At 43.7% G+C, this 13,443-nt stretch overlaps 1 protein-coding gene and 1 long non-coding RNA gene across 30 annotated transcripts in view; one reads left to right on the top strand and one right to left on the bottom strand.

The window, feature by feature from the left end:
- Tcf4 (transcription factor 4) overlaps positions 1 to 13,443 on the bottom strand; it is a 346,965-nt gene that overhangs the window by 70,749 nt on the left and 262,773 nt on the right. Inside the window, exon 1 of one of the 29 annotated variants that reach the window (XM_076555449.1) lies at positions 6,024 to 6,459. The exons of the other annotated variants lie outside the window; for them this stretch is intronic. Coding sequence (XP_076411564.1) covers positions 6,024 to 6,065 — 42 coding nt within the window. The 5' untranslated portion in view covers positions 6,066 to 6,459. Of the gene's footprint in view, positions 1 to 6,023; positions 6,460 to 13,443 lie in introns of those variants that run through there. 29 annotated transcript variants of the gene reach the window in all.
- LOC143269613 (uncharacterized) lies at positions 6,487 to 10,512 on the top strand. The gene is made up of 3 exons (XR_013046163.1): positions 6,487 to 6,708; positions 7,254 to 9,668; positions 9,884 to 10,512. It is a non-coding gene; the product is annotated as an uncharacterized LOC143269613 (long non-coding RNA).

The following is a 13,443-nucleotide window of genomic DNA, read 5'->3' as shown; positions in this document are numbered from 1 at the left end:
TCCCTGTGTTCCGCTCCTGTACTTAAAGCCAGATGCTGAAGAACACAATATCAAGGAGAGAGGACACAAAGGCTCTGAAGATCCTGCAATTGTCCCAGGATTTAGAATCCCTAATGTTAGGTCTGCCGAATGCAGTGTGAGAGGACAAAAGCTTCCACTTCTCATATCTCTACGGAGCTCAAGAGTGAAAGAGAGCCAGCAGAGACTCCGCTAGGATCTGAGATTGGTAATACACCATCCACCTTCTGGGATGGTACAGTTGAACCACAATACGGTTCATGCTCATCCATTTTCACTGCCACTGGGTTTGGCTTCTGTTTAACCAGCAGACTGACTGGTTTCCTAACAACGATGCTTTTCTTCTGGTATGGATCAGTTCTACCAGAGAGGACCATCTCAACATGACTATTCTTAAGGTGAAATGACCTCTGGTGTTTTCTAAAATAGTCTGATGTAAACCAATGTGGTGAGAAAAATGCCGAGATTTTTCGATTCCTTGAAATGTGATGCCATTTTTGAGCTTCTAATTGGAAAAAAAATTTTAAGCTGCAAGCAATTAGGTGTGGAGGAGCACCCCAAAGGTGGCTCATACTCGGGCATATGGTGAATTGATTTGCCATTGAACCGGGAGGCTAATATTAGGAATGGGTGAGCCAAGCCATATTTTGTGTTTGTTCAATGTCTCATACGATTTTTTCAAATGTCATGGGCTCAGCAAAACCCAAAACACATTTTCTCAGCGCTTCCCCCTTTTTCAGCCCATGTGTATTTTGAGAGAAGTTTATTCATATGTTTCCGATTTATTTACATGCAAGTCATCAGAATGTTGTTTGGTCCTAGCTATTTGATGTTCAGGAAGCCTGTTGAGCCTTTCCTTTGAGGTTTCTCTCTCCCCACCCCAGGATCAGGAAGCAATGATTTGCAAATAGTGAAAAAGCTGAAAAAAATAGTGCTCATCGGAATCCCCAACATTCCCCCTCAAAGGTTCAAATTTTGTTCAAAACTCAGATAGTATTAAGTCCTGGATATAATTCTAAGTTGCCAGGCTATATTTTGGTGTTCCTAATTGCCTCTGTCCTTGAAGTTACTGATCTCTTCCTTGTGGCCATGAAAGTGCATACTTGCAGTAGATGAATCTCACAAACCGATCCTAAGGAGATCAAGTTCTTCAGGATGAAGTGAATCAGTGTGGAGCCTGATATCTGTATCAGTGGACAAGGCCTCAGTCTGCAGAAAGAGACCCAGAAGCCAGGTTTCTCTGCTATGAAAGCAAGCACAGGATTTCCCATGTAGGAACTGCACTTTCATTCTCTGTTCCAACTTATAAAAAAGAATTGGCTCAAGTATGGGCTGGTAGTTGATTGCGTACATTCAAAACCATTCATACCTCTATACACATCTCTCCATTTGCTAATTGAGAATCTAATCAATCATTCAGTCGATCAATAAAAGCACCCAACCAAATAATCTTCTTTTTAGAGTTTTCAAGGATAGACAGAATTTGAAGGTCTCTATGTAGCCTTATACAAGGCAGCTTTCTTCTTCTTTAATAAGGATGAAGACACTGTGTACTGGAAACACATGAGGAGGCTTTTGATCTAACATCATTCATGTTACCATAAAATTGATTATTTCAACAGATACTCTGAGGTAAGATTTCGTAAGTCCAAATCAGATTTTAAGAGCTGTTGATAGTTATTTTTGTTGCTCATTTTTAAACGAATTATATATAAAACCAGATTGTCTCCTTAGTAAGTTTTACTAAATTTCAGACTGAACACTGAATTAGTATTTCCAAGAAGCAGAGAGGCAGCCTCAAATGGCACCTTCTGCCTCTGTAGTGTTTTTAAACACACAGGGCCACATTTCCCATCAGACTCTGTGTCCTCTGGGTGGGGAGGCAGATTAGCAACTCGGGTAATCTGAGGAGGCCTTGAGAGATTTTTACACATGCCCCCCTTCAAGGTGGAGCTATCTCTCTTCCAGAAAGCTCTTTTCCATTTTCCATTTCAAAACCAGAACGGTGTTAGGACTGAGAAGATTCAAAATGTCTTCTCAAATCAAATCTCTCTCCAGCACAGCTGCTGTTAAGTGACCTGGCATGCTCCAAGTCAAACCAGCAACCCATGCACAGATCTGTTTGTAGCAATGAACCGGTGGTGCTTTCATGAAAGCAGTGTGTGTGTGTGTGCCTGTGTGTGTGTATATATGTGTATGTATATGTGTATGTATTCACATACACATACACACACACACACACACACACATACCACACACACAGACACATGTTGTTATTGTTATGTTTCCACATTAGACTTCTCAATGTAACTCTCCCAAAGAAGCTAATGGAGGTACAAACAAGAGGTAGAAATGCTTAATCTTTATATATGTGTACATTAAAATAGTCACATATCCAAATAGCAGCTTTTACAGTATGTGGCTGTGACTACAGTTACTCAACTAATTCCTAGTTGCTTTGAATGCAAGTATTTCCGAGCGTTTATTCACATGTAAGATTACAAGATGTCAAAATTAGGACCATTATCAAAGTCCTTAAAACTCAGCCATTTAACAAAGCAAGGAGAAGATTTCTCCAAACAGCAAAGAAGTCGGCCTAGGCAAATACCTGGAAACATAATAACCACTGGAACAATATGCTTGCTTTGCTCTATAGAACCTAATATATAGACATTTCCATCCCAGTCAGGTTTATGACCATTTAATAGATGTAGCTAAGCTTTGTCATGCAAAGCTGGTCTGGAGAACAAACAATTCGGCACCTCACTTTTTTCTTTCTTTCCTTCCTTCCTTCCTTCCTTCCTTCCTTCCTTCCTTCCTTCCTTCCTTCCTTCCTCCCTCCCTCCCTCCCTCCCTCCCTCCCTCCCTCCCTTCCTTCCTTTTTGAAATAGGGTCTCACCGTGTAGCCCTGGGACTCAATATGTACACCAGATTTGGCCTTGAACTTACAGAGATCTGCCTGCTTCTGCTTCCCACAAGCTAGGATTAACTTGAGTCACCACAGCTAGGCAACCTCACATTTTAAAAAACTTTATTAGGGGAAATGTAATCAATTTACAAAAACTTTATTAAGGGCTTTTGTAATTTAAGGTATTCTGGTTCCTAGGTTTTCAACTGAATGAAGCTATTAACAGAAACACACACACACAATATACCACATTGCCTTTCAAACTACGTAAAGTATGAATTGTGTGTATTATTTTCAAATGTAATAGTCAGAATAAAAAGGAAATTTCTACTGGATGGGCCGCCAGTCTTCGGCACTTTTACATGTGAATCCAGAGGAATCACAGAAAATGTTCCTGGGCAACACGAAACATGTCTGCAGTGTTCTTTGTACCCCAGTTGCCCACTAGAGTTTCCCTTCACCTATCAGAGATGTAGTCCCTGTTGAGCATCATCACTGAGCAGCCTTCTCCTGGGCAACCCCTGCCATCACAGATCCAGAGAGGAAGAAGATACTGTATGTGGCAGACAGGCCTCCAGGCCTCTCCTTTTGGCAGGAGAAATACTCACAGACCATGTTTTTTCCCCCCATCTTAGGGTTGATGATGCATGGACAGACAGAAAGAACTCCTTCACATCATGCCCCTACCCCTTCGTGGCATGAGCTCAAACAAGTTCCAAGAAGCGTCTGTAAACACCACACACACACACACACACACACACACACACACACACACACACACAATGTCTACTGCTACCATTTTCAGCATCATTCAATGTTTAACAACCTTAAACAACAGGCATTTCAAAACATGTCCTGAGCTTCTTGGGGAGGGACCTGATCCCTGCCGCGCCCCCCCCCCCCCCCCGCACCCCCGTTTTCTACTTCAGCATACTCATGCCCATCTTGATGGAATGACCTGCTCTAAGACTTTAACAGACTAGTGGACAATTCTTTTTGTTTGTTTTAATTGAAGGTCCTTAATGTGGGCCACATGTTTCTAGTGGTGATTTGGACGTGCCAAGGAGGCAGGGCAGGGAAAGCAGAGTGGTAGAGAGGTGGGGGGGGGGGAGGAGAAGGTGGGGAGCGGGTGGATGATGAAAAGACCAGTTCCACAAGCAAAGCACATTAGCAGCCCAGAGTGGAAAGGGCCGGAAGGAAAACCCACCCACCTCACCCCTGCGCTCATTCTATCAACCTGCAATTGCTGCAATCAAAACCATATGTCGGTTCTTCCAGATCTTTCTCACAGGACAAACATGCAAAGGGCCTCAGGCCTGGCGTTGCCATCAAATGGTAATTGATACCATATGAGCCACAAAATAGAAAAGCACATGCAAACAGCAACCTCTCTCTCTCTCTGCAACCCCCCCCCCCCCCCCCCCCCGCAGCCCTTTCTGGGCCCCTTGAGAGGGATGAAATTGCAGGTCTTGCCGGGCTGCTAAGTGCACCATGCACCACGAAAAACAAGTGTATGAGGCTCTGGGAACCACCTGTAAATGAGAGAGGGAGGAGGGTCCACTAGCCAAGAACTCAGCCCTGAGAACAGGCAGAGGCTAAGGGTCACCCCGGGTTAACGCAAGGTCATCGGTCATGGAGGGAAATGAGCCCAGGTGTGAAGCCGATCACAAGCCTAGAGCAGGGAATGACCCTCTGGTCCCTCTGCACATCCGGCGAGGACAAAAGCCTGTCCCTTCTAAACCACATCTGTGAGGGAGTGGGCAAGGAGAAACCACTCCCCAATTACAAGGCAATCAGAAGAAAAGTGACCCCCCAACCCCGTATCTGCTACTCTCCTTGTCAGAGACTTTTTCTGCATGCCATTGTTCTCCATAGGAGAAAGAGAAAGAAAGAAAGAAAGAAAGAAAGAAAGAAAGAAAGAAAGAGAGAGAGAGAGAGAGAGAGAGAGAGAGAGAGAGAGAGAGAGAGAGAGAGAGAAAGAAAGAAAGAAAGAAATCAAGCAAACGAGCGAGGGAGCTGGAGGTCCTGGCAGTAACCGGCTGGCTGTTAATACAGTAGGTAAAATCCGTCTCCTGTTTCCACCCGCACTGACAGAACCGCCAAGTAGCACGCGGCTCTCGCCTCTGCATGTATATATTTTCTTATTAACTCGATCGGGCAGAAATTTGCAGAGATTTGTTTGGATCTGGAAGTCACAACAGAACGTCAGTTTTACAAACCGAGGCTCATTCTGTGGTGGAATGTACAGCCCTGGACCAAACCATTCCCCCACACAGGCTATTTGTTCCAATTCCTCCAGCAGCCGCTTCTGAGCAAACAACTGAGTCTAAACACACGCCGCCATGGCTCTCTGTTCTCTCCCTTCTGCCTAGCCCCTTATATGTGGTATTTTCATCTTATAGATCGTATGAAGTTTAAATATTTTCCAGATGGGACGAGGGAGTACAGAACCCTGTAAACACTCTAAGTTATAAAAGGACCAACTAAATACTTAAAACAGAAGAGGATGACAGCCACATGGTCCCTCTGCCAGCGGGAAACTGGTGAGTGAACACTGGTAACTGTAGGAAGGGGACAGAGAGCAATCCCCAGCCCCCAAGACTCAAGATGGGCTGATGCCTCCTCATTTAGATCGGATCTATTTATATCCTTTCTATGTAAACCAGTTCCAAAAAAAGGAGATTTAAACTCAATTTAAAATTCAATACATCTCACTGGTAAGAAAGCCAACTATGTTTATAACCTGAAGATAAATTCCACTGTCCAGCAGTGGGGAAAATTAAGAAAGCCTATTAATTCCATACATCTGTCCTGATCCCAGCAGCCCTTTCTCCCTTTAAGTGTGGCCAGACCTGAGCAAGGTCCTGCAGACTAGAGGTCCACGAGCGCACTGAAGCCAAGAGGGAGGGGGTGAAGTCACGGCACTGAACAGAGTGGAGTTGCATGGGCAGGGGATGAAAACCAAAGTTCTGGTGAGTGGCGGTGAGGAAAGGTAGGGGAAAGCAGATGGCAACAAGGCAAAGCAGCAGTGTCCCTTAGGACGTGTCAGGCCAAGCAGGCTGGGGACAGACCACTTCGGGGAGACTCCGGGCCTTACCTCTTGCTCTCCCTTCGTGGTCCACGCAACATAACCCTGCATTGGAGCATCTGCATTGTTTAAATTTCATCCCGTGGTGTGGTGTGTGCTGATTGGTCAGGCATGGCTGACAGCATCAGAACTGCAATCTGACAGACAAGAACGAGCAGGACCACAGCCCGGAATTCATAGTGGGAGGCAGAGAGGCGACCTCGGGCTGGGTCTATTGTGGCTCAGACCTGCAGATGTCTGCAGCAAGGCCTGGGGCTGGCTTGGGGGTGGGAGGGCCTAGGAAGAGGCTGGGAGGAGGAGTACATGAGGAGGGGAGGTGGGACAGGCCAAGCCACCCAAATGACCAGGCTCCAGGCGTCACCCTGGCGTGAGTGAGCTGTATCTAGACCATGGTTACGAGTTCTCCCTTGTCACTCCCTGCTCCTCTTACCTCAGAATCAGAGGCTTCTACCCCGGAATCTGTTTCCACAGGGTCACAGCGGTTAGTACTTCCAGTCTGGGGATAGTGCAGATAAGTTTTCAGGTTCATTTCTTTATTTCTCTTGAGACAGGGTCTCATGTAGCTCAGGCTGTTCTCCATCTCGCTATGTAAGAGGGCTGGCCTTGAACTCCTGATCCCCATGCCTCCTCATGCCTCCACCTCCCACGGGCTAGGAGGACAGGCATTTGTCACAGTACCTGGCTTCCTTTTCAGGTATTTATTTCTCAAATTTCCTGGTGTTTTCCCTGGGATACAGAGACCCCCACTTCACAAAAGCCCCCTATCCAGGTAACTTAAGGGGGCTCTCACATCATTTGACTGTTGGCAGTCAAGCAAGTATGGGGGGGGGGACAAAACAAGAGGGTTGGAGGTGTTTGAAGACCAAAGTAATATTGCTGTAGGAACAGTCAGACAACCAGAGAAGAAATAAGACGGACTGAAAAGGAGCCAGGAAGGATGAACCAGGATCACTGAGTTATAGGATACGCCTTTATTTTAACCACTGCCTATTTTTTCCTAGGCCAGTAGGAACCAAGTGCACCTCACTGAAAGTCATCAGTGGCTGGCCAAAGCCACCCTCTTCACTCACTTCCAATCTCAATCTCTCTCTCTCTCTCTCTCTCTCTCTCTCTCTCTCTCTCTCTCTCTCTCTCTCTCTCTCACACACACACACACACACACACACACACACACACACACTACTGCCTAGCACTACAACTGAGGCTACCTTCCCTAAACATGATGATTTTCCCTCGTAGGATTTTCAGCTGAGTTTTAGTCTAGCTGGACGCCTGACTTCATGCCCGTACTATCTAGATTCATGACTACACAATTCTGAAGAGAATGTAGAATTTAATGCAGCTATATCCCACTGTCCACCAAGGATGCTGCTTCCCTAGCACTCTCTCTTTGGAAAATTTGGGGGTGGTTTTGCAAGTATCACATATTCAATAATTATAGAAGAAGAAAAATACAAGATGAATTAAGGACAAGAGCGATATAAGAGATGGATAAAAGTGAGAGGGCACTGTGGGTCAAGCACTGAGCCGAGGGCCTACTTTATGAAGACCAACAGGTCCAATGGGTGGATAACAGGGAAAAGATGCTTCGGTTGAGGGAAAGGTTAATACAACATGGAAAGTAAGATTTAATAAAAAGTAATCCTTCAATAGCACCACCACAGATCTAACATCAATTCTGAAGAGTGAGCTTTTAGAAGAGGGCAAAATACAAGCATCTGGTTAAAATAAAATAAAAACTCTACTACGATCAGTCCCCTAAAGGAAAAGAAAAATACAGCAACAAAAGTTAGAGACATAACCCTAAGTCAAACTAGAGGGTCTGTGTGACCAGAGGAAGGAGGCTGGGGGCATGAGAAGCTCATTGGGAAAGAAGAGTTCAGAAAAACCTACATTTCATGCAAAGAAAAATCCAGTGTGAAAGAAACCTACTAGGCAGGTATACAGAAACGACCGAGCAACAGAAAACATGAGCTGGAATACAGGAATGTGCTGCTAAGAGGAGTCTGACTACATTGGAGCACAGAGCAAACAAACTTGGGGGGAAACGGCAGTTTATCAGAAGCAGTTGACAAATTTTGTGAAATGTATGTTTTGTCGAAGAACCCTTACAGACTGGGAAGAATATAAAGACAACAACTGCATACTTCTTTGAACTCATGTTTGAACTGGAGAATTTCCCCCCCATAAACTTCCAGGACCCGATTATAACTGCGGGAGAAAAAACAAGCACACCAAGAGCCTTAATGGTTACAGGAGGCTGGTCAGGAGGGAAGCTGGCTGTTTGGCAGGTGCTATTGCCGTGGAGTTCTTCATTATCCACAACACGCGAGGTACGACCTCCTTGAAGGACTATTCAAGCAAGCACGCTGCCCCCAAACCAGTGGCAATGCGATGGCCCTTATTTAGATGCCCAAACTACGTGCCATGCTCCAGGCACTAACCCTAGTGAAAATCAGTGCAGTCAACATCCTTTAAGAAGAGTGTGTTTCTCGTGTCAGTCTTGAGGACTTGAGCAGCTTCTCATGGGCCTGGCTTGGTTTTTTAACTCAAGAGAGGATCAAGTTGGTTTTAGTGATAAACCAGTAACTGCACATTTGGTGGCGAAGCCTGCAACTCTGAGGAGCAGCGAAAAGAGCCGGCTGACAGCAATTTCAGGTGCTGGGACGCAATAAAAACAATGAAGAAAGAAAATGTTTGCTTTTTCTGTCAGCTGAGATGTCAGTACCCATTAATAAATCTATCTGCTAAATCTACTCTTATTCATGTGGGACCTCACCAATTTAAAGTAAAATAAATTATCTTTAATTAAATGGAATTGTCGTCTTCCTCCTGCTATCATCCCCAATTATTCTCCTTAATCAGCCCTTTAGGGAGAAGGCGAGATAGAACGCTGAAAGGCGCACTGACTATAAACAATTTCGCTTTCCGTCAAGGGATGAAATTTTTAATTTTGATTATAGTTTATAACTATAAATTTTGGATATAAGGAATGAAAACTGCGAAAATCTTATCGTCTGCTGGAGAGGGAAACAGTCCACGGTCACTTCCAACCTCCCCTTTCTCTTTGCTGTGAACATTTCAGAAGAAGCCATGTATGGACAACCAATTAATGATTTCATTGTACTTTATTACTTTTATTTCTAATCCAAGCACTACTGGTTTTAATGAATACCTTAAAGTATACTGCAGTCACTGAACGCCATCTTCAATGGTTTGAGGTTGTTAAGCTTTCAAAACCTGGGATTTCTGAATGGCATCAATTTGTGTTTAGACAAGAGCAGCACATGTACTTTAAATATTAAGACAGGGCATTGGATAACAGACAAGGCTGAATCATTGCTAGCTATTTGATAATTTCTCCTCTGATTCCCACTTCCTTTCCGGGGCTGGGGGAATAACTGTACCAAAACTCCAAGAAAAGCACTCTATACTTCAACCAAGTGACATACTGTGGAATTACACCAGTTCAGCCCTTAAATGAACGCAGCAATGCCCTCCGAAATAAATGATGAAATCAACAGCCAATTTACGTAGTATCTCATCCCAGTCTCAAAGGCACAGAGATGACATAGTATCCCATGAGCAATGAAGAAGGAGCAAGTGGACCCATCTCTGTAGCAGTCACCCTTCCTCTACTGAAGCGACACCCAGGTAGGGGTGTGTGTGTGTGTGTGTGTGTGTGTGTGTGTGTGTGTGTGTGTGTGCATTTCATGTTTTATTCTAACTGTGGTCCTCTGGTAGGAGAAAGGGGAGTTTGCCTTTATATTGGGAGAGTGAATATTAATTATTTACAGATAAATGGGCTGGAGCACTGACTGCTTACTGACTACTTACTGTTACTTTTAAAAATGTATTTTTTTTTCCAGGGTGTAGCACTGTTTTCATTTAGCATGCCTTTGAATTGCCGCCTACAGAAGTAAAAAAGGAAACCGCAGCTATACAAGCCTGCTGACTTTCTTATAAAAGAACCAGTTTTAAACTTGTTTATACTACTGATTCCAAATGAATTCAAGATGGTGGCTAGTTAAAGAAAGAGAGCCCATGCCAGGGAGTTTGATCAAAGAACTTCAATTCAGCAATGTTCAGTTTTAATTGACCACTAATTAAGCTACATTAGTCCAAGAAAGGTCTGTATCACTTTGAGTAATAAAGAAAAGAATTAATTTAACCCTGTGTCACTCAGCTTTAGTAAATTCATCTGAAAGCAACTTCTCAAACGACAAGCATGAAAGAGGTGTCTGGAGCTAAATGCCAAAAGTGGTCCACAGAATTCAGAGGAGACGGGGGACGCGGCTCTCAAGTGCGGTTGTCACTTCACCAGTGATGTCACCTTGCAGGTGTAATTATCTTCATTACAGATACAAAGATGTCAGCCTCGCTCCCCGGGTTGCAAAGGGTTGCTTTAAAATTGGATTCAAAACATGGCAGCACACCAGCCAATTTTAACTTTCCTGTATTCTCGACAAAAATAGAGTGGATTTGCAAAATCATGAGAATTTTCAAAGGCTTGGAACTCTCTTCTGGGAAAAGTGAGTTGAGGGGGCTGGAGGGAGGGGCGCGGGGGGGGGGGGGAGAAACAACTGCAGTAACACCACCAAAAAAGCTCATTATAATTGGGAAGCACAAGCCACGACAGTCATGGCGGCGGTGGCGGCGGCGGCGGCAGCAGCAACATGCAAGGGCGCATGTGTTAAAGTGGTGGGTTTCTAAAGAGCCAGTTACAAATTTGTAATTTTTCCCTATGTTGCCCTGCAAAAGAAAGAAGAAAAGAAAAGAAAAAAAATGTTCAATATTCTCATAAAGCATTCCAGAAATGGAAAAGAAATAAAAAAATCAAATGGGGGGGGGGGATTGAATCCCACTTCAGGATTTAAAACCAAAATGTAAGCTTTATGAACACGTTGCTTCACAACTCAGTCTTCGTGACTGTTAAAAGTCCTTCACATGAATCCTGAGGCGATGCCCTATGATCTCATGACAGATATCAAAAATATAAAATATGCTTAAATCTTAAAAATAAACACTGGTGTCAATGGTATGCTGGCTTGTATTTTATATTAATTAACCCCACCCTCCATGCCTGTGTGAATAGCATTGATTCTTACTGCACTGAATGCCATAGGGTCACATACTCCTAAGGAGGGGCGTCCTTGTGGCCTCAATGCACATTATATTTTGCTTTAATGATTTCTGGCAGCCAACTGCTGTATTTTCTACAATAGTATTTAATGAATAACCTTTTTATCATTCTGCCAGGACTCATTAAAATGCACTTGTTTGTGAGATGCGATATCTAGCTATACGAAACCAAAATATTAATGCAAATTGGCATTGCTAAGTTTAAAGTAGAATTTGCATTACAGGAACTCAACCCGGTCCAAACTGAAAGAGTGCACAGAGCACAAATGCCTCTTGACACCATGATTATTACTGAAACCATGGCTTGTGATACCATTAGATGCCCAAGAAGAAAGCATCGGAGCATGTGCCAAGCACCTAGTCTGCCCAGCCAGGGGAGATGGGAAATTTAGGCAATCCTCTCACTTATTCAAGAATGGTAGGTACAAGGTACCAAGGAACTAATGAATGTGTTCCCCATGCTCATGAACACCTGAACAGGCACATTACCATCTCCAGAAAAAATATAACCTTGGCAGAAAGACAAGGGCAGATATAAGTGCAGTCTCTCTTCTGTGGAGGTCAAGAGAACCTTCCACTCAAGGCTCTGCCTTACTGCACAGAGACACGGGCATGTACACCAGATGCATCACATTCATTGGGCTGAAGAAACATTTCTTGGTTGTTGATGATAAGCTAATGGATGTGCAAAGATGCCTTAAGACATGGCGGGTTCTCTCCTTCAGAACCTCATTAGTTGAGACAGAGGAAGGGGTTTCAAAGTCTCTGCTCTGCACAAACAGACAAAGGGACTGATCCTTAAGAAAGATTAGGTAAATCAAGCACTCACTTTAAATGAAAGAGCAACAAATATAATTGGCTTGAGCATCTCAGATAATACAAGGGGCCTTAAAATGTTCATTCTTATCTCAGAATTGGCATTACCCTATCTATCTAAAGTTAAGAAGAAGGCAAAATGCCATATTGAAACACAGGGCAGGAGAGATCCTGGCTCTTTGCGATCCATGTGACCTTTGAGCAAGTTATTAAATTCCCAAGTGCTTCCATTTCTCAGACCAGAGCTTCCCAACAAAACTTCCTGGGATGCTGCAAAGGTTCTCTGAGCTATCCCACATAGAGACACCTCCCACAAGTGACTGAGGACTTTAAATGTAGTTGGTGTAACTGGGAAACTTAATTTTTAAAAATGTATCAAATAGTAACTGCCACATGTGGCTAGTAGATATACTACTAGCCAGGGTAGCATCCACCATTGAAATAGACTAACAAGATGTGGGGCACCCGTCTTATGAGGTGCAGTGGATTACATTACTCTGGGAGGTATCTGACAACACATTCTGAAGGAACAGGGGCTCACAGATGTATTTTATCAAATGTTAAGACTACAGTAAAAGAGTTAGTCTAAGTTTTATCACAGCTTTACAGTACTTGCTGCATAAACATTAAAGAAAAGGTACTCCACAAATATTTCATACCTTATAAATATACAAATATTACATAACTTGCCTTTACAAAGCACAGTCTGAAATCAATGATAAGCATATTATTGATTTAAAATTACTCAGAGGATTATTCCAGGGTTTATGGAATATCAGGGAAATACTGAGAGCCTAACGCAGATAATCAGTGATTGGTCAAAACTGAAAACGAGGTGAATGATCCCTAAAATATCCTTTTCCTTGAAGTCCGTTGACAACATTAAAAAAAAAAAAAAATCACCACTTCCCAGAAATGGAAATCCTCCAATAAATGAAATCATGACCACAATGGTAACCTGTAATTCTTGCATGGCAACAGCTAAAATGATATCTCAGCAACTGCTCACTATGAATCGAGACAATCTTGTACTACGTGTGACAAAATGACCCAAATAAAAGCCAGTGTAGGGCAAATTCACAGGTATCTCAGAAAGAGAGGGAGCCGAAGCTAATTCTCTAGCTGTCAGTAGGTCTTCACTGCCATTGAGCAGGGCCACAGTGGTCAGGGCTCTAGGGAGCATGCAGTACAGTGTGAGGATGCTTACAGGGCTGCTCTGCAATCCCATGAGTCAACGCACTAAACAGTAACTAAAACTTATCTGTCCCAAAGGTCCGCTGTGAATCCAAGCTGCCGGTCCTTGTGCCCAACTGCCATGCCGTGTCGACTCAGATCAAACCTTGGAGAACCTTGCAAAGCCTCAGGCAGAAACTGAAGGGTGGCACAAGCTACTTACTGTCAGACTTGGCAAGTCTCTCCAAAACTTGGCATCGAAGAAGTGAGGTGTACTGGGTTCTAAAAGTTGGCAGGC

Source organism: Peromyscus maniculatus, chromosome 19 (assembly GCF_049852395.1).
Source record: "Peromyscus maniculatus bairdii isolate BWxNUB_F1_BW_parent chromosome 19, HU_Pman_BW_mat_3.1, whole genome shotgun sequence".
Lineage (NCBI taxonomy): Eukaryota > Metazoa > Chordata > Mammalia > Rodentia > Cricetidae > Peromyscus > Peromyscus maniculatus.
Note: the sequence above shows the minus strand (reverse complement) of the source record. Positions and strands in the feature narration are given on the sequence as shown.